Source organism: Drosophila tropicalis, unplaced genomic scaffold (assembly GCF_018151085.1).
Source record: "Drosophila tropicalis isolate 14030-0801.00 unplaced genomic scaffold, ASM1815108v1 contig_593, whole genome shotgun sequence".
NCBI lineage: Eukaryota > Metazoa > Arthropoda > Insecta > Diptera > Drosophilidae > Drosophila > Drosophila tropicalis.
In genome coordinates this window covers 1282093-1302443 of record NW_027173070.1, presented here as the reverse complement: position 1 = coordinate 1302443, position 20351 = coordinate 1282093, and the positions used below count along the sequence as shown (strand labels likewise).

Below are 20351 nucleotides of genomic sequence, written 5' to 3'. Positions count from 1 at the left end.
AAATAACTTTAGAGTTTGAAAAGAATATAATCAAAGGTACAAATGAGGAAAAGTATAGTATTGAAAAAATTAAATTAAAGGAACCCCGTAGTGACTCTGAAGTAAATATGGAAGATAACTTTGAGAGGAGAATGTTAGAAATTTTTTACATCGACAATGAAAACCCAGAGCCAGAATACGTGATTGGTGAAAACATAGATTATAAAACGGCTCAGAGTTTTAATAAGCTAGTCAGGGATAGGTACGTGAATGCGCAAAGACCGGACAAACCAGATATCAGATCCGAAATGAAATTAAACCTAGAAAATTTCAAACCATTTAGTTACGCACCAAGACGGTTATCATATTCTGAAAAGGAAAAACTACAGAACTTGTTAGACGAATATATAAGGGAAGAAATTATTAGACCAAGCGATTCGGAGTATGCGTCTCCAGTAGTGTTAGTGAAAAAGAAAACAGGGGATATCAGATTATGCATAGATTTCCGAAAACTGAACAAGATGATTATCAAGGACAACTATCCGTTACCATTGATCGACGACCTTTTAGACAGATTAGTCAACAAACGTGTTTTTTCCAAATTAGATCTTAAAAATGGATATTTTCATGTATTCGTCGATAAAGAGTCAGTAAAATACACGTCTTTCATCACGCCGCTTGGTCAATACGAATTCCTAAGAATGCCAATGGGGATCAAGAATGCATCACATGTTTTTCAAAGGTTTATAAATCGAATTTTTGAAGACATGATCAGAAAAGGGCAGGTTCTAGTATACATGGATGATATAATGATAGCCAGTGCAAATACAACCGAGCACCTACAGACTCTAGAAGAAGTTTTTGATAGGTTAGTAAGAAACAAATTAAGACTACGAATGGACAAATGCGAGTTTTTCATGCCAAGTATAAAATACCTGGGATATAAGATAACAGAAAATAAAATATGCGCTGACGATAAAGGTTTGGATGCAGTAAAAAACTTTCCAGTGCCAGGCAATGTACACGCAGTGAAAAGTTTCTTAGGTTTGTGCTCCTACTTTAGAAGATTCATAAAAGACTTTTCCATAATCGCTAAACCTATGTACGACTTGCTGAAAAAAGACAAAGAATTTCAATTCGGAAAAGAGGAATTAGAATGCTTTCTCAACTTGAAGCAAAAACTATTGGAAGCACCAGTATTGGCGATATATGACCCCAGAGACGATACAGAGCTTCATTGTGATGCAAGCGCATTAGGTTTTGGGGCGGTCTTATTACAAAAGAAAGCGGATAAAAAACTACACCCAATATTTTATTTTTCGAAGAGGACAAGCGAGGTTGAGTCGAAGTATCACAGTTTTGAACTCGAAACGTTAGCGATTGTGTACTCCCTGCGCAGATTTAGGATTTATGTCCAAGGAAAGAAATTTAAAATTTTAACTGACTGCAATTCTCTGACTCTTACACTAAATAAGATAGAATTAAACCCTAGAATCGCGAGATGGGCCCTTGAACTCCAAGAGTACGACTACGAGTTAGCGCATAGATCAGGGAAGCAAATGCAGCACGTAGACGCGTTAAGCAGATGCACCAATATCATGGTAATAGAACCGAATAGCTTCGAGCACAACCTAGTTATTTGCCAAGCAAAAGACTTAGACCTGAAAAAAATAAAGGAAATGCTAGAAAAATCAGAACACAAACTGTTTGAAATGAGAAACGGGGTATTATACCGAAAGTCCAATGACAACAAAATATTGTTCTACGTTCCAAAGGAAATGGAAAATCACGTTTTATACAAATACCACGACGAATTAGGCCATGTAGGTAGAGACAAAATGTTGGACGCTATAGGCAAAAGTTATTGGTTTCCAAGTCTTAAGGATAAAGCAACGAGACACATAGAAAATTGTCTCAGATGCATAGCATTCTCACCTAAATGCGGCAAAGGCGATGGATTTCTTAACAGTATACCGAAAGGCGATAAGCCTTTCGAGTTAATCCATATCGATCACTATGGACCAATAGAAGCCGGAAGGTCAAAAAAACACATACTTGCAGTAGTAGACGGTTTCACGAAATTCGTTAGGCTATATACAACAAAAACCACAAAAACAAAAGAAGCAATAGATGCTTTAAAAGCGTATTTTAGAAGTTATAGCAGGCCGAAATGCATAATATCCGACAGAGGAAGTTGTTTTACTTCGTCTGAATTCGAATCCTTTTTGGGTGAACAAAAAGTGCAGCACGTTAAAATAGCAACGGGTTCCCCTCAGGCCAATGGGCAAGTAGAAAGAATAAACAGGAGTCTAGGACCTATGCTGGCAAAGTTGACAGATCCAGATAAGGGGAATTACTGGGATACGGTTGTCGAAAACGTAGAGTATGCGTTAAATAATACAATTCACAGAAGTATAAAACAGTACCCCAGTATAATGCTATTTGGCATAGAACAAAAAGGAGTAGTCACAGACGAACTGAAAGAAGAGATTAAAGAGTTAAGAAATACAGAAAATCAAATAAACCTTGAAATGATAAGAAAGAATGCAGCGTTAAACCAGCAAAAATCACAAGCATATAATGAAAGGTATTACAATAGTAAAAGAACAGTGCAAAAAGAATATAAAAAAGGGGATTATGTCATGGTTAAAAATTTCGACAGTACAACGGGAGTGTCTCGAAAATTAATACCAAAAAACAAAGGACCATATGTAGTAGATAAAGTCCTGAAAAACAACAGATTTTTACTGAAAGATGTTGAGGGATTTCAACTCTCCCGTAACCCTTATCAAGGAGTATGGTGTGGCCAAAATATTAAGCCCTGGTTAAGAACTTGAAATAGTTGACTTTAATGTAATCATAAACTTTTGTTTTAATAATTGATTTAAGATGTAAAGGAAAAATGTATGTAATAGTTTGTAAAATATAAACAACAACAAAAAATGTATAGCTCGTAAGATATGAAAAAAAAAATGTATACCACCCAAGATCAGGAGATCTTATTTTGTCAGGACGGCCGAATTGTAGCAGGCTTGCTCACTTGAGACGATAGTACTCATTCTCTCAGAGAGAGAACATGCTCATCTCTAAATGAGAGCGAAGTACGAGAGAGCGTCGAGTTAGTCTGGGTTGAACGAGCTTGTGAATCGGTCGTGCTAATGAGAATAAAAATCCTGTAATAAACTTACGCTTATAATAAATATATACATATATATAAACAATTAAAGCGAATTAGCCTTTTACACTACATTTAATATAAGTATATGTTGCATCCCTGGCTTTCAATTATGCGAGTATTGGCTGGCGCCTGAGCTCAATTTAAGTGGCTTTTCTTTTTTTAATTGATTAAAAAATTGGCAATTGCATTTTGCCTTGGCTTGTCTGTTATTGTTATTGCTTTTGCTGCTGCTGCTGCTGCTGATGCTGCTGGCACTGCCATTGCCATATCCTCCACTTTGGCTCTGCCTTTGCTCTGCCTGGCATTTAATTAACAGTTCCAGGCGACATTTTTGTGGAGCGACATTTTTAATTTCCTTTTGCAGCATCGGAAGTGGCCGTCACATAAACCGGAAGTGCGCCACACGCAAAAAGCGAATAAGAATGACAGAAAGCAACAAAAAAAGAAGAGAAACACACAGAAAGTGTGAGAGAGAAGAGTGGGGGAAAGAAAAGAAAAGCGGCGCATAATTAACTTGTAGCCACGCCTACTTTGCACTTCTATGGCACTTGAAAAACATAAAAAGAGAAAAGAGAAAAATAAAACACACACACACACACATAGAGAGAGGAAGACTTTGAAGAGTGCCAGGCACACAGCAGTAGCAGCAGCAAAAAAAAAAAAGAAAAACTAAAAAAAAATCAGAGAAAGGTTAACTTTCACTGCGCCTAAACTTGTTGGAGAGGCGAAGAGGGTACTAGAGAGAAAAAGAGAGAGAAATAAGGTGGTCCGAGACATCGTTGAAACTTTTGCCATAGCTCCTGAACATAATTATAAAAGTTTCGACAAGTATTTGCCAGGTGGGCAAAAAGCAATGCCGAAACACTGGACCTAACACAGAAGAGAGTGAGAGAGAGCGTCACCAAGTGGCAAATGCCAAGTGGTAACGATTCCCTCAAAACTGTTTCCTTCCTTCCTTCCATCCATCCACCTCTGCTGCGTACTTACATTTCTCACTTGTTCTCTCTGCCTCTTTCTGTTTCTTCATACCTTTCATCCTAATTAGCGTGCTATTGGCATTTTTGCTTAAACGCTTAATGAGCTCGTTGAAATCGGTGGGTTGGTCGGGTTGGGTTGGTTTGCTCTTGGTTTGTCGTCCCTTTACATGTGCGGTGTGCGGTGAGTTAATTGCTTTTTGCTAGGCTCAACCCGCCGCAAATATGATGATGGCTAATATGTGTTTGACTTGGCATACACGACGTATACGTAATTTCTGGTCTTGTCATAAGCGAGAGCTGAGAACATTCAGAAAAGGTTTACGGCCTGAGACCAGAACAGGCCTCCGATTTCTAAGCCACCAAAACTCACTCACCTCACTTGATGCCTATCTGTTGTTGACAAGCGAGACGAACAACCGACGACCAGGACATCAACAACCAGAGAGCTTTGACTGAAAGGGATAAGTTGACACTATGAATGCCCTTATTAATATATGATTGCAACACACTGTAAGGCTGTTTGGAATGATCTTTCCCTTATGTTACCTTTAGGATAATTCCTTATTGCTTAACTTCTAATTGTCTTTTTTCATTTCCGGCCAAATATACCCTTTTTTAGGAGGGAGCTATAGAGTATAACAAACAACAAGAAGAGATACTGCGGAAAAATTTCACAACAGCCACTTAGGAGACGAGAGTGCGCCGCTGGTTCATTTTGCCTCCTGATCCCTGATGGGCCTCTGTACCTGGGCCACTTGGAAATTGCTTTGAGAAGGTACTGCTGCTGTTCCTCCTCCTCTTGTGCTAGTGCTGCTGCTGTTTTCTTATCGCACTGAAAATAGGCATTGTTGTATGCCCAGACACATGCCTCTTTTTCTTTTTCTTCTTTTGATTTTTCCCATGCACGCATGAAAATTGTTTTCCTTTTGTTTGGCAAAGCGACAGCAATGACAACAACGACAACAAAAGCAAAAAAGGTTGTTGGCAGCGACAGGAAACTATGCTGGGGATTATGGGATGCTCCGAAAGCTAAGTGCGTTGTGGGCTCGTTTTAGGGGTCGCATTATACGATGACAATGGACTGGAAGGGGCAAAAATGGATTAATGATGGCACTGGATTTAAGCGAAAACTTCAATTTACCTGAAATCGTATTGAAAAATTGAATTAGACAGCCCAAAAAAAGATGGCAACAACAAAAAGAAACACATCATATGAAATGGAATTTTTATTGATTACCATCTAAAGAAAGCCAAATACTTTATGTCCGGCTAAAGGACATAAAGATAAATTAATGTCCCATATTTTGGGTAATTTGTTTGAAATTTTTTTCAGATCTTTTCAATTATAGAACTTAAGAGGGAATAGAAATGATTTTGTTTTAACTTTAGTTTCCGGCTATTGGAAAATAACAGTTTTTGTAGCATAATTCTAGGCTGCGATTCTTATACGATGAAAAACTTTGATGAAACTTACGTACAATAAATTTACTATCCAAATATACTAAATTGAATGATTAATATTTAATATACTGTCCTGTTGTCCTGCATTGTCTTCAATGAATCAGTTGCAGGGTGAAATAAGTATGATCCTAAATATAGACATATTTAATCAAGCACATTCAGATGAGTACTTGAAGGACAATCAAATTAATACGTTTCGTTAGTTTTTAGTATTCTAACTTGTGCAAAACTAAGGCCAACTGCAGCCAATCTGGAAGGCCAAAAGGCAAAGCAGTCAACCTATGCATTTAATAGCATTATTATGGCATCAGGATTTGTAACCACCAAATAAAAGGCATTAAATTTTGTGTAAATCTCCTCGCACATTACCATACTATTATAATACATACAATCAAAAGCCGGAGTAAAGCATAGCAAAATACTATTTACAATCCTATATAGGTATGTATATACTATATATGTATATGTATAAGTATGTGTGTGTGAAGGAATCTAGACAAACGGCAGCCACTTAAAACTGTCACAAGTTAAAAACCGCAAACTGCAGTCGCAAGGATCTGTGGTTAAAGAACACGAAATGAGTAAGGGCGTAGTAGAAGGTGGAGATGAAGAGATGGGGAATGCGAATGTGAATGAGCACGTAGAGCAAAAGAAAGACATTATGCGACGGCAGGGTATACATATATACACAACACACAACAATTTCACAGACAATGAATACATTGGCAAAATGAGTTGGAGGATGCGGTGTCTAAGAAGCACAGAGGATAGACAAAGAGAGACAGAAGGATAAAGGAATTTAAATAAATGCATGTGCACGAGTCGAGAAAAATCACAACAATTGCAGTAGGTGGATGCCGGATTTAGAGATGGCAGCGTGACCAAAGCTTGAGACGCAAGGACCAGAGGATGGAAAGGGCTGCCATGTAGAGGCTGTGGCTGGTAAGGACATTGTTGCCGAGCGATGACTTTGCATTTTGCATCATCACACAAAAAAAAAACTTTTTGGCAAGTTCGAAAAGGCAAAAGAAGTTGGGAAAATTATTATATATATTATATATTTCTACCAAGTCAGCTTCAAAACTTGCCTTTACCACATTTCAATGTTGCGTGTGGGGGTGTATTTTCAGCCTTCGTTTTCTGCTTCTTGTTATCCTTGCTTGCACACGCAAATGTCTTATTTATGCTCAGCACTTTTCGCTCGGCAAGTGTTGCCATCCCATATATCCTGCGGGTGCCCAAAGGATACTAAGGATTGTGGCTTGACTAAGGCACTTAGGCTTATAAGAAGAGGACACAAAGGAGCACAGACTGTAAATATGACAGCTCTAAATTAAGACCGAAAGCAATTAGACAAAATATTGAAACTTAAATCATATAGAAAATATTTTCTGAAATCCTTTGCCCCTTTCTAGCTTCTTGTAGCTGCATAAACAACTACTCAGTGGCTGAATAATGATTGCATTTCCCCCACTTGCCACAGAGGATTTGCTGCAAGTGCTGGTCCTGGTCTTGGGTTTTTCTTTTGCTTTGGCCATGCTTCAACTTCAGTCGAGGCTTTCTTATGCAAAGAAATGATGGGAAAAAAGAATCCAGGCAAAGCCAGAATGGAGCAAAAACTAGTGGCATTGTTGTTGTCTCTCTGTGTGTGTGTGTGTGTGTGTGTGGGTGGGTGTGGGTGTGTGTGCTTGTTATTTTTGCATAAAAGAAAATTGTTTATATAGCTTTGGCTATATAGATTTGACAATGACTTGCAAAGGAGTATACAATTTTTGGCCCAAGACTCTTAGCCATGGCTCCTAATAGATCCTTTTTTTTTTTTTGGCCAAAGCTCTGCCTTATTATATCAGAAGAATGCACAAAAATCCTCTCCCCTTCAACCTTCTGGGCTTTTATTTATTGCCAGAGATATTTGAGTCATTTTTTATTTAGTTTTCCATGCTGGTTTCTCTACCTCTCTCTCTCTCTCTCTCTCTCTATCTTCCCTTTGGGTTTTTGTTAATGGAACATAATCACGTTAACTGAGAGAGAGACAGGGAGAGACTGTCATTGTTGCCGCTAACTTAATAAGGCAGCGGAACTTTAAACTTGGCCAAGAAGACGGAGCATAGCTACCAACTGTAGTAGTCAGGACAACATGGCACATTTATGCAATTTGAACAAAATTATTTAAAAATTCCAACAAAAAACTTTAAGCGGCAAAAAATATATATATAAATAAGTAGAAAAGTGGAACAAACTTTGAGCAACTTGAACTCGGCGATGTACAACAAGAGTAGCAGCAACAGTCCATGGGTCAGTGTTGCAATGCTAACTTTTAAATTAACCCTAATTCCCAGGCAAGTGCAACAGCAACAGCAGCAACAACAACAACAACAATCAATCTCATGAAAAGAGCAAGCAAGCAAGCAAAAAATATATAAAAAAAACTAATTCTATATACACACAACTTTACAATATTCTTGCACATTTTTCAACTTTAACAATTTATTAAATGGGTCAAAAGCCACTAAAACTTCATTTATCATTGCATGAGCAGGCAACCACGCCACGCCCCTCAATGCACAACCGCCCATTGTAAACATCCAACATTCATCCTTCAGCCGCTCCTCTTGCCTGGTTAAAAAATGCCAACAAATCGGAGTAGACGACGAATGAGCTTAGCCAACGAAAGTTGAAACGTTTCCGGTATGCCGCAACTATTTATATTTAGGTTATTTAATGCTCTTTTTATTCCCATTCTTTGCACTCGGCATATACCCTAATCATCATGGGCAGATTCCTGTTTGCCTAGAGATTGAAATTAAAAATGAAATACATTGAATAACCCACAAGAGCCAATCCATAGAACTGATTCAAATATCAAGTTATATCAAGTTTTAAGCTACATTGATAAATTCGGATAAAATAAGAATGTTGATATGATTGATCTAAGCACGAAGTGTTCCACAGTTCTCCTGAAGTACTTTTTCTAGAGTATTAACTTGGTTCATCCATCTTTCTCTCTTTTTCCCTCTTTCCCGGTCCTTTTGTATGTCCTTTTTCATTCACTGCAGTCCAGAGACGTCCACCTTCTATAAGAATGCACAATAAAATCTACGCGAAGGCAAAAAAAAGAAGAAAATGTTTTACAAGTTTGTCCAACCACAACAACAATTTATTAGCACACACACACAAACAAGTTCACATGCATTTTGCAGGGCCAAGAGATCAGAAAGTGGGGGCGGGTAATAGAATTTTAAATATGCATGCGCGACCAGTTTTTATTTTTACTTTACTATACCCAACTATATACTCTATATATACATAAGTGGAATGTATGCAGGTTTTCCCATCTCAATTCCCATTTCCTTTTTTTGTAGCAGCAAACAATTAATTTCAAAAGTTCTGCTCGAATGGCCACGAGGAACTTATTAAGAATTTAACATCGCGTGGGTCTTACTTGACTCCCGGTAGTATATTTAATTTTCTCTTCTTTGCAGAAATACGTCAAGGAATGGCGTTGAAATTGGGGACATACGCGCTGATGTATGGATGTATGTATGGATGTATGTGTGTGTTCAATTAAACTACTTTCATCTGATTGTTGTCGAATTTCCCGTGAAACTTTCTTTAAGGGGTGGGTGAACTCTCGGTTGAAGGTGGTGGAGAAGAAGGAGGAACTGAAGAAGGTGTCGGGGGCGGGGTTGTGACTCTAATCCAGAATGATACGGAAACCCGGATCCGCGTTTGACCACCCGATGGAGAAGTTGGTGTCGGTTTAGGTGATGGTCGTGGAGTTGGTGTTACCTTGATGGTGGGTCTTATTGTAGGTTTCACTGTAACTTTGATTATAGGTTTTACTGTGGGTCTTTTTGATGGTTTCGTTGGCCGTATGGTTGGCTTCGGTGGAATTGCTGGACGCTTAGTTGGCCTAGTTGGCCTGGTAGGTAATGTGCGTCCTTTTGTGGGAGGCAGAGATTGCTTCTTTGTTGCTATGGTGGGCCGTATCGTTGCCCTCGTCCAGAGTGTGAAACGTTTCGTTGGCACTGTTGGCTTCAAACTGGGTTTTGTTGGATGTATCGGCATCCGCTTTGTGGGACTTTTAGTCCAAATAATGAATTTTCTGGTTGTGGAGAAACTTATTGGCTTAATCCATTTCTTTGTAGTGAAGCGAATCGTTTTCGGCCTCGTCCAGATGGTAGGGCGCCTTGGCGTTGGCCTTGTCATTATGGGAGGATTAATACGTCGTGGGGTTGGTCGTATAGCCAGGGTTTTGGTGCCCAGCTCTTCGGACCAGCAAAAGGCAGTCAAGCAGAGAATCCAAACCAGATACCGCATTTCCCTCTGCAGGTTTATATAGATATACATAGTTTCTTTTGGCTACACTCACTCTTTATTTATACAGCCGACATGAGGAGGCCCATAACCTCAGCAGCTGTTCCAATGGAGGAAACAATGAAAGTCCGATCGCCTATTGTTTTATCTTTTACTTCACTCGGTTTTTGTAACTTTTTATTAAACATACACATACACACATATATATGTATATATGTATATTGCATGTGTATATGTACTGTATGTATAATTACATGATTTATTGGTTTGTTTGGTTTGGTTTTGCTTTTGCTCCATATGTGTATTGTTTTTTGTATCTGTAAGTATGCGTTTGGTGTATAATACTTGTACAATAATCATAATCATAATAATAATATTCATATACTCGTAATTATATTATGTAATATAGTTGTGAAAGAGATATAGACAACGAGAATAAACATAACCTAGCGGGAAGGGAGTGATCCCTAGTCCTAGCAATGCTTCGGACTAAGGATTCACTCTAATATCATTATCGTCATCATCTTTTTTAAGGTGCTGTACATAAGATCTAGGTCTGTAGATCATATACATATATATAATGTATATATATAATTTCAAAATATCAAATATTATTAACAATATCTATATATGTATGTTCATTGAATTAGTTTTTCTGTTTGTTGTCCTTTGGTTGAGGGGGGAGAGGGCAAATTAGAAAAAATATCTCTTAGGTACAATACATTTCGGCATATCTAAGCTAGACACAGATACAGATACAGTTTGCTTTTCTTTGGTTTTTGTTTTTTGGTGCGTCGTCAATTTGTTTAAATGTTTCATTCATTTTTTCTTTAGGTATGTCAAAATATGTTTTCTTTGTTTTAGGTATATATATATATATATAGATGTATGTATATATGTATAGGTATGTATATTTTTTTGTGTAAAAATTAAAATATTCAACAGTTGATTGCAATGAGGCGGATTTCCATAATATCATTCGTTACAACATTTTGTTTCTTGTTGGTTTTTTTTTCTTTTGTTCAACATTTGTTTTAATTTAAGTAATTAATTAAATAGTTAATGCAACTACATTTATATTTGTTATCTTTTTAGTTAATTTTACTAACTTGAAACTTGGAACTTAGGATCATTTAGAGCTTTCGAAAATAATAATAGTATTAACTAATATTTAAATATTTCATTTTTTTTTTGTGTTTCATCCATTATATCTCGCAAATACATATATGCATTTGTGTTAATCCAAGTTCTACACCGATTTTATATAGTTATTTATGTATATATATGTATATTTAGATAGGTACTTTATGTGTGATTTTGTTTAATGTGTGTGGTAATTTATGTATGTGTGTGTGTGTGTGTCTTTTACTCTTGGTGTTCTTCTGCAAATCTAAATAAAAATAGATATTAATCAGGGTATTCCCCTATATGATATGATTGCGATGCAACATAATTATAAAAATGCCTATAAATATGCTAGGATTTATGTTTCTGGGCTTATCTCTTCTTTTGTCTTGCTATATGAAAATTCGTTTAAATCTCTTGCAGCAGTTTTATAAAATAATAAAAATATGTTTTTTTTTGTCTCTTTTACCTAGGTAAAATGTTTGGTTCCTGTAACTAAGTAATAAATTATAAATACTTTTCAGTAAGTATTATGTACATATATATATGTCCTATATAAAATATACCTATGTATATATATATGTGTGTGTGTGTGTTTGTGAGGGCGCGTATGGGTCAATAGGTAGAAATGGGGTAGCTTGCCCCCTAAAGTAGGCAAGTATTTGGATACAGAAGCTACCTTTAAGGTCAACTGCACCTTCAAGAACTTGTCTATAAATAGAACCATTTTCTAAATACCAAAAAGTTCTTTATAATATTCAACAAATGATTTCATCGACTGCCTATTGCCTACTTTTAGGAACAAGTTTGCCCCATGTCCTGTTCCTAGATTCTCCACTACTTGTGACTTTTTGTTTCTATGTATTCATGTATATTGCTTAACCAATCAAAATAAAGCAATGCACACATTAAGCAATCAATATTGCAGGCCAATGTCCAAGATATGTTTGCGGTTATTTGTTTTTGTTCGATTTCGTCCTCGATTCGATCCTTCCAGAAAGTTTCTACTTTCCCTTTTCTTTTCTTTTTCTTTACTGTGTGTGTTACTTTTACCTTATGTGTGAGTGAGTGAGTTTTCATATACTTTTGGGATTGCGAGTATTGATTCTGATTGATCCTGGTGTTGATCTAGATGATTATATATAGTTTACTGCGCAAACGGATTGTGCGCATTGGCTCCGGGGATATCCAGATTGCCGCCAGTGGTTTGATAGGTACCATATGGTCCACCATTGGGATTCATTTCATTGAGACGAGAATTGGATAGAGCTCGTGGTATGGGATTACTGGGCACACCATGGGGCGCCAAGTGGGAAGTTTCCTCAGCCACCTAAAAGCGAAGAAATTAGTCAACTGCAAGACCAATTTGATGGGATTTCGCACTCACCTGATGTGGATCCTCAGTGACTGGTATTTCCGATATAAATCCCTGCTCCTTGCGATAAAAGTTGACAAAGATGAAGAAGCCGAGCACAAAGAGACAAACAATACCATACCAACGGAAGGTAGCAGTAGTACCGTAATAGGTGACAAACATACCGCCAATGATGGCACCACAGCCGCGTCCCAAACCATGATGGATACCCTGGAGCACACCCTGAGCCGAGGCACGCAAATGCTTGGGCGTATTGTGGGCAATATACGAACAGGAGGCAGCCCACACGGCAGCATGAGTGATGCCCTGCATCAATTCGAAGGGCAATACCATCCAGGGATTCGTCAGATACGAAATGTACAAGAAGCGCAACACATTGCCAATTAGACCCAGACACAAGACCTTGACATGACCAATTTGGGTAATCAGACGGAAGCTAAAGAAATAGGCAAATATCTCGGACACATGATTGATCACAGACGCCACACCGAAGAGAGTGGGCGTGCCGCCATAGTCCTGCAAATGCCAGAACAGGAAGGTGAATATCAGACCAATGCCGAAGCCCATGAACCAGGCCACAAACAGAAATGAAGCTGTTTTCAGATCCTTGAAATGAGTCAACACTGTCATCCATTCGGGCAATTCCTTGGCCGTCTGGGCAAACACTTTCGACTCGGCTCCAATATGAGGCTGCGGCTGATGGCCAGCGGCCAAGAAGCTACTAACACCCCCCGCACAGGCACCTGAAGCGGCGCTGCCGCTACCCACAGCCAGTGATGGTAAGTTGAGTTGAGCGGCCAATTGATTCATTGACTCTTCTTCGGCCTTCTTGTTGGGATCCACAAACTGCGACGAGGCCTGCTGCTGATTCTCATCGATTGGATCGTATTTAAAAGTGATTTTTGAGGCCGAAATTATGGCACATGTCATCAACACGGAGAATATGGAGAAGCATATGTTGTAGTTCTTTTCCTTGTTGCCGGCTCCACACGGATGATTTGAGAACGAGGTGGAATGGTCCAAAGCAATGCCCACCAAAAACATGGATATGCCCCAGCCCAAGGAGCCAAACATGCGCTGATGTCCATATTTATCAGCATCCTCTCCAAGCAGGGTAATAACCGCCGAATCCGCCAAAGTAATGGCCGGAGCACTGAAGAATTCACCAATAAGAATAACCAACAGCAGCAGAAAGAATGCTTTTTGAATGTCCTGCAAGAAAAAAGAAGTTTTAATTCCAAGGTTAAGAGATTCTCATTTCATTTCGCTTACCGGAGTGCGATAGACCATTGAACTGAAGATGGGCGTAACATAATCCCGATGATATTTATTATCATAATTGCTGACAAAGTTAATGTGCACAGGGGAAATTCCGGCATCAATAGTTGGCAGAAGGATCGATCTCTTGCTACGACTATGAGCCGCCTCAGCCTCCTCAAGAGCCTCCTCGGCCGGCATGGTTCCCTGATCGGGTTCGTAGCTACTAATGGCCGAGAGGTCACGCTTTGTCCGAGTGTAGGTTAGCACGTAGCTCGTGGCATTGTGTTGTTCAATGCAATTGATAGCCTCCGGACGTATAAAACTCAACGGAATCGTAAAGAGTACCCAGCAGGCCAATGAGGCGAGCAACAATTTCTTGCCCTGACGACAACGATCCGCATAAGAGCCCCAAAATGGAGCCGAGAGGAACTCAACAAACGGACGCATGCCCACAAGGATGCCGCATTGTCCCGGATTCATGCCCATCTGCTTGAAGTAGACACCCATCAGAGGGAATAGCGAACCAAAGGCCGCGTAGAAAAAGAAATAGAAACTCTTGACGGGAATGAGCTCACGCTCTGTGCTGGCACCGAAAAACATTTCCAAAATGTCCGAGTGACCGCGTACTTTGTGCGTTGATTCCTTAGCCTCGGGATACCTAGGAGAGAAGTTATCAAAACCCTTTCTTCACATATGTTTGATTGACTTACAAGTTGGGATCTACTTCACCACTGGCCTCCACATCTACACGAGGACGGGCACCCGGTGGTCCATAGCCCGCTGCTGACTGCTGCTGCTGTTGCTGCTGATCATAGTTGAAGCCACCACCCTGATCATAGCCTGGGGCTGTTGACTGCTCGTAGCCGTAACCACCGCCTCCACCCTGCTGTCCATAGCCAGCATTTGAGGCTGGTGCGCCAAAGGGATTGGCAGCACCACCAACACCACCTCCGCCAGCACCCGTATTATAGGGATTCATTTTGTGTTATTAGGACTTTGAATTGTCTTCGTCTGTTGTCTGTTGTGGCCTTTCCTTTTGTCTAATGTTTCCTTTGCCTCAGTTATTACTCGCCTGGCTGGCCACCTTCTCGTTCACTGTTTCCGCTTTCAACTGACACTTCCTCCTCCTGTTTCCTGCTGCTGCTGCTGCTGCTGCTGCTATTGGTCTCTCACTCACACTTACAACATCATCTGCAGCGTCATCATCATCATCATCTTAATGGCCATTAAGCAGCTGTGAAAAGACAATGATAGCAATTCAAACAACAGGCAAAATGTTCATCAAGTGGAAACTGGGTCAAATTACTTGTATCCAAAACAATAGAAAGGCTTTTAAATTGGTTTTTGAAACAAAAAAGAAAACCTGTTGAAAAGGATTAATCAAAATATTCTTCAGTCCCACCTATAAGTATGCTATGAAATATTTTTTTCAACAATTTCTCTAACGTTTAGCTTTAAATCTTTATCTCCTTTTGCTCACATTGTGAATAGAAAAATCTTCGCATTATTCTCAGAACTGTCAACTTGCGATTTCCTTTTGACATTTCCCATAGGCTATAAACAATTTTTCCACTTAACTTGGCCAAAATGGTGAGATGAAAACAAGTGCACAAGTTGAGACTGAGCCAAAGAGCAAGTTTCATTCTGAGTGAGGTCCAAGTGAGCGGATGAGCTTTGAGCGCTACATTCAGTTGAGCGTATGAGTGAATTTTGGGAAGCGTTCCCTTTGCTGGCTCTTCTTCTTTTGCTTTATCACACATACGCACAGTTGGCCCATTACAAAATCTAGGTAAATGGGTATGTACATATGTACATATATATGTATGTATGTATTTGTAACTTTCTGTGTGGGCTTGCACGTATGTCTGTGTGAGTGGGTAGTTGGTATATAGAACAGACTTGTTGTTGTAAAATGAAAAAGAAACAACTCTTAAAAGAGAAATTATATTTTTAAGATCATGCTTTAATTTTAAAGCATTTAATTTGGCTAAATTTAATATTTGCTGTGGCATATTGATTTAATTTGCAAACATAAATCTATTGCGATTTTGAAGGTCTTTGCCAAGTTATACAACAGATAACATTTTGAAATGATTTTTTGCTCTTAAGACCATTTCGCACGTGTAGACACAAATTTTCTTTTGCACACTTTGTTGAAGGCCACAGCCAGAGACACTTAAGACGACACACACACAAACACACACACACACACAGTCACACGCATATTTTCGTTGTTTTCCTTAAAGTTTTTCTCATCTCTCTTAATTTAAAGTAAAATGTGCAAATTCTTTCTTACACATTTAATTGCGTCTAAACTAACTTTGCTTTGTCACCAATTAAATTTTATTTATTTATTTAATATATTTTTCGCGTTGAAATCAGGTTTTTTTCTCCTTTTTTGTGTTACGTGCGTAATCGATAAGCAAAAAGTTTTTCTTTCTATACGTCTTGCCTCTACACAAGCATTTGACAGACACAGAATTTTCCCCAAAACCCAAAACCAAACCCAACGCCAAGAGCGAGAGGGTGGGTGGTGGATGGTTGGAGGGGAAGTGAACTAACTGAAAAAGAGTCAACAAAATTACGCTCAAAAGCGGAAAAGCTCGCTCAAGCGCGTTTCATATATGTATATGTAAATGGTTCAACCTAATGAGATTTGACGCGACCAGCAGCATGGACATAGAGGAAGAGGAAGCTGACAGTTGAGGCGCCAAAAATTCAAACGATTTCGTGTATTAAATTCCCGATTTTAAATATGGAATTGTGTTTTAAATAATGTGCAGACAAAGTACTAACAGCGCTTTCATCAAAGGCAATCTCCTCTTCTTCTTAGTCTTATTATTAAGAATAAATTGTAGCTACTTAGAAGAAATATTCAGCAAAATTGTAGCGACTATCAAAAGACAAAGGTTAATGCTGATAAGCGACTACTAAAGAGTGTTTGTATGTATGTATATGTGAAGCAGTTTTCCAAGAAAAACCATCAGAGTTTACCTTAACTATTTACTAGGCTAGGCTAAAAAAATCCCCTCTAGGGTGAAGTACTTTATGTAAACCACATATTAATTAGGTAAAAGATGTTTGCTTTTTCTGGTGTACGTGCCAATCCATTGATAACAGCTCGGCGCCTATAAAAGCTTGACTTTAGGATCGATCACGTATCAATTTGTATTCGTCACTCAAACGGAAAGCAACATGAAGTTCACCATCATCTTTGCGGTCTTCCTAGCCATCTGCTGTGCTCTGGCTGTGGCTACGCCTGGCAAGCCGAGACCCTACAGCCCACGTCCAACATCCCATCCACGTCCAATTCGTGTGCGTCGCGATCTCAATCTTCCATTGGAGCAGGGCCAGGAGATCAATTGATTACAATTCATTGGAATATACTCCTAATCATATATTTTCAAATATTTTCAAGTGAAATAAAATGTCGTGCACACAGCTGCGAATTGGGATTCGGTTGTTTCATTCAAATTCTAAATATTGCTTGGTTGATTACTAGGTTATCGCTCTTTCACAAGACTAGAATTAGACTTAATTCAAGTGACTTATAGAAATGTTCATCTTTATGTTCATTGATGCCATAAAGACATGGATTAATATTTATGTGTATTTATTTACTTTTGTCGGTTCTTTGTTATTTTTTGCTGTGGCTACACCAAACTATAAAATCTTCCTTTGGAGAAATTGCAGAAGATCAATAAATGAATGAAATATTCGCTTAATAGAAATCGTGAAACCTATTCTCAATGAATTTGATACATCTTAGACAACTTTCAATTGTTTACTATTTTAAGCTTGTGTTAATACAACCACAGAACAACAGTTTATCAGTTGCAGCTTAGCTTCTCCTCTATACTAATATTATTCTTCTCATCAGCTCTAGTTCATGAATTATATGTACTACATTGGATTTTGATGAATATGTAAATAACTTGAAACCCTTAAGCTCTCTTTTAATTATATTTGTGTTGGATAAGGGAACGATAGTCCTATCTTACGACAAATTGCTTGATCCTCTCTGGCGCAACGACAGCTAAACTAACTTCTTAACGATTTTCGATGCCTGATCTGAAAGTATAAAAAAAACTGTCTTATTAAATTTATTATATTTATTTCATTAGGCTATCGAACTGCAGTCTTAAGGCATTTTTTTATTTTTAAATAATGCTTGTGACAGTGCAATCTATCTCTTTTATGCCAATTTGATTTGTAATATTAAAAAATATCAAATTATTCGAGCGACATTATAATAATACGGGTAATAGAAACAGATTATAAGATCCCTCAAATAAAAATAGTTAATAGAACAGTCAATAAAAGTGGCAAAAGTTGTTTAACAAAGATATTTATCGATTACATCATAAAGACTTCATTTTAATAATATGTCAAATTTTAATAAGTCGTCTAAAGCAAAACCTGATATATACATAAAAATACTTGCGTAATTACCTGATCCAAACACTAAATGGTAGTTAGTTGCTTTATGTTTTTCTAACTCTCAATATTTCAGTAAAAATTTGAATACTTTTCGTTATTTCCAGTGTAAACTTTCCGTTGACATTCAAAGTTTCACGTTTGGCGCTCTCATTTCGCTTGGCTTGCTCTGCTCCTGCGCACAAATCCAATTGAATTAGAGTTGCCAAAAGGAAAACTTCACTCGAAGCAGGAGAAACTTGAGTTGGGCTCTCTCTTTGGCTCATTTTGCAGCTGGCTGAGCTCTCCACTAATCGGCGAAGGATTCGCCTCTACTCATATTGATAAAACGTGACAAGTGTAAGAACGTAGAAGGGCTAATAACTGTCAATTTTGTGTCCTGCGCAAGATGTTCAAGTGTTCCACAGCTCATCTCATCTCAAGGCAGAAACGGAAATGGGTGGTCCGATTAACTGTAAGAGGAAGGGGCAGATGCGCTAAGAATTTCTAGGGCAGAGCAGAGACAAAGGGAAAAGGAGGCCAAATCAACAAGTGTCCTGAAATGGAGGTCAAATTGGGCGGCGTTGGGTTGTACTGTCTGCCGAATTCCAAGTTAGGTCATCTCACAGACTCTCTCACAGTAAATCACCACATGAAATATGATACGGGGAATTCCATTGACTCTGGGCTGATAAGACAGATGCATCGTCAGTTTGTGTAAATCACCATAGCTGTGAGTAGGTGCTTCCCCACAGCGAAATGCTTTTTGTAGTAGGTATATAAAAGCCGATTCTTATCCCATATCGACATCAGTAGCAATCTCAAGCTAAAACCACAAGCACTATGCAAAACGGAAGCGTTCTAATCTTGGCCTGCCTTTTGGCACTCTTTGCTGTAGCCATTGAGGCACAACGTTTCCAAACCCTTCCATATTATCCTAAACCTACACGTTCCCCACCAATATATCGGGTGCGTCGTCAAGTTTTGGGTGGTTCAGTAGCTTCGAGTCCAACTGGAGGAGCCGATGCCCGTGTCAGTCTCACCAAGGCCTTTGGAAATCCCAAACACAACGTGGCTGGTCAAGTTTTCGCCGCTGGCAATACCAAAGGTGGTCCCATAACATCAGGTGGCACTTTGGCGTACAATAAGTGAGTTTAATTAAAAATCAAATACATACATGGATGATTTCTATAATTACCTGTCGCTACGGTTTAGTCATGGCCATGGTTTCGATCTCACCAAGACCCATACTCCTGGCGTTCAATCGAGCTTCCAGCAGTCGGCTCATGCCAATCTCTTCAACAAAGGTAAACACAATGTGGATGCCAAGGTCTTTGCCTCACAGAACCAACTAGCCAATGGCCTGAAGTACCAACGTAATGGCTTTGGAGTAGACTATTCCCATGCCAATGGTCATGGCGCCAGTCTTACTCAGAGCAATATACCCGGCCTGGGTCGTCAGTTGGGTTTGGATGGACGTGCCAATCTATGGTCATCTCAGAATCGCAATACCCATCTCGACTTGACGGGTGGAGCCAGCAAATGGACAAGTGGACCACTCAGGGGTCAATCTAATTTCAACGCCGGTTTGGGTCTTACCCATCATTTTGGTTAATCTCAGCGTTGAATTTATGTAAAACAAAAGCCAAAGTATTTATTTATCAATGAGTTAATATAATAAACTAGTGTCGAAAAATGAAATCAATCAAAGCAAAGCAAATAATTTAATTTCTTTTACTTTTTTTATAATCCACACCAAATTATTATCCGAATTTACAAAAAATAATAGAGATTACTTAATGGCAACTAATTAATTTGGTTTCCAACAAAAATTTTAATTAAATTAAATAGTCTTACAGGAAACAGCAGGAAAGGCAGGATGCAAATAAGGATTTTTTTACGTAAATTCTTTGATTTGAATATGTAAAAGATTATTGGTTTTTCATCTTTATAGGAATTGATTTATACAAATTATAGTAATTATAATAAAATTATTTCTTGAATCAAATGAATTCTTAAAAATAAAAATATTAATGCTCTAACTTAAAGGGTCTAAAAGAGGCAACTCTGAAAATCCTTTAAAAGGTTAAAAGATACTAGTTAAACATAGATTATTGAATATTTAGAAATCTAAATAATTATACATATGTTTATGTAGAAATGACATTTCAGATCAGTCAATATGAAAACTGTTTTTCCACAAATCGTTTATTCTTGCTGCCAAATTTCATGGAACGATTTTATACAAAGACTTTATTATTGT

General features: G+C 38.4%; 3 protein-coding genes across 5 annotated transcripts; 2 read left to right on the top strand and 1 right to left on the bottom strand.

The window, feature by feature from the left end:
- Positions 1-10051: 10051 nt before the first annotated feature.
- On the bottom strand, positions 10052-16131 carry jef (major facilitator superfamily domain-containing protein 6 jef). 3 transcript variants are annotated; one of them, XM_068290265.1, is made up of 5 exons: positions 15969-16131; positions 14383-14906; positions 13685-14330; positions 12425-13624; positions 10052-12367 (listed from the first exon to the last, which is right to left on the bottom strand). In XM_068290265.1, exons 2-5 carry the CDS (start codon positions 14649-14651, stop codon positions 12185-12187), a joined length of 2298 nt encoding a protein of 765 aa, XP_068146366.1. In that variant the 5' UTR covers positions 14652-14906; positions 15969-16131; the 3' UTR covers positions 10052-12184. The 3 variants fall into 3 exon arrangements, with proteins under 3 accessions (XP_068146366.1, XP_068146367.1, XP_068146368.1); XM_068290266.1 differs by having other exon boundaries at positions 15993-16131; XM_068290267.1 differs by lacking the exon at positions 15969-16131 and adding an exon at positions 14979-14997.
- A 698-nt stretch (positions 16132-16829) lies between these two features.
- Positions 16830-17127, top strand: Dro (Drosocin). The gene has a single exon (XM_068290983.1). The coding sequence runs from the start codon at positions 16868-16870 to the stop codon at positions 17036-17038; it is 171 nt and encodes a 56-aa protein (XP_068147084.1). The 5' UTR covers positions 16830-16867; the 3' UTR covers positions 17039-17127.
- A 1759-nt stretch (positions 17128-18886) lies between these two features.
- Positions 18887-19811, top strand: AttA (Attacin-A). Its single transcript, XM_068289458.1, has 2 exons — positions 18887-19236; positions 19304-19811. Exons 1-2 carry the CDS (start codon positions 18932-18934, stop codon positions 19701-19703), a joined length of 705 nt encoding a protein of 234 aa, XP_068145559.1. The 5' UTR covers positions 18887-18931; the 3' UTR covers positions 19704-19811.
- Positions 19812-20351: the final 540 nt, after the last annotated feature.

Excerpts from the sequence above, each read along its gene's own strand:
- jef (XM_068290265.1), bottom strand. The coding sequence starts at position 14,651 with ATGAATCCCTATAATACGGGTGCTGGCGGAGGTGGTGTTGGTGGTGCT. Across the intron at positions 14,331-14,382 it reads GGTGAAGTAGATCCCAACTT|GTATCCCGAGGCTAAGGAAT; the intron begins GTAAGTCAATCA and ends CTTCTCTCCTAG. Across the intron at positions 12,368-12,424 it reads TCACTGAGGATCCACATCAG|GTGGCTGAGGAAACTTCCCA; the intron begins GTGAGTGCGAAA and ends CTTCGCTTTTAG.
- Dro (XM_068290983.1), top strand. The coding sequence starts at position 16,868 with ATGAAGTTCACCATCATCTTTGCGGTCTTCCTAGCCATCTGCTGTGCT.
- AttA (XM_068289458.1), top strand. The coding sequence starts at position 18,932 with ATGCAAAACGGAAGCGTTCTAATCTTGGCCTGCCTTTTGGCACTCTTT. Across the intron at positions 19,237-19,303 it reads GGCACTTTGGCGTACAATAA|TCATGGCCATGGTTTCGATC; the intron begins GTGAGTTTAATT and ends GCTACGGTTTAG.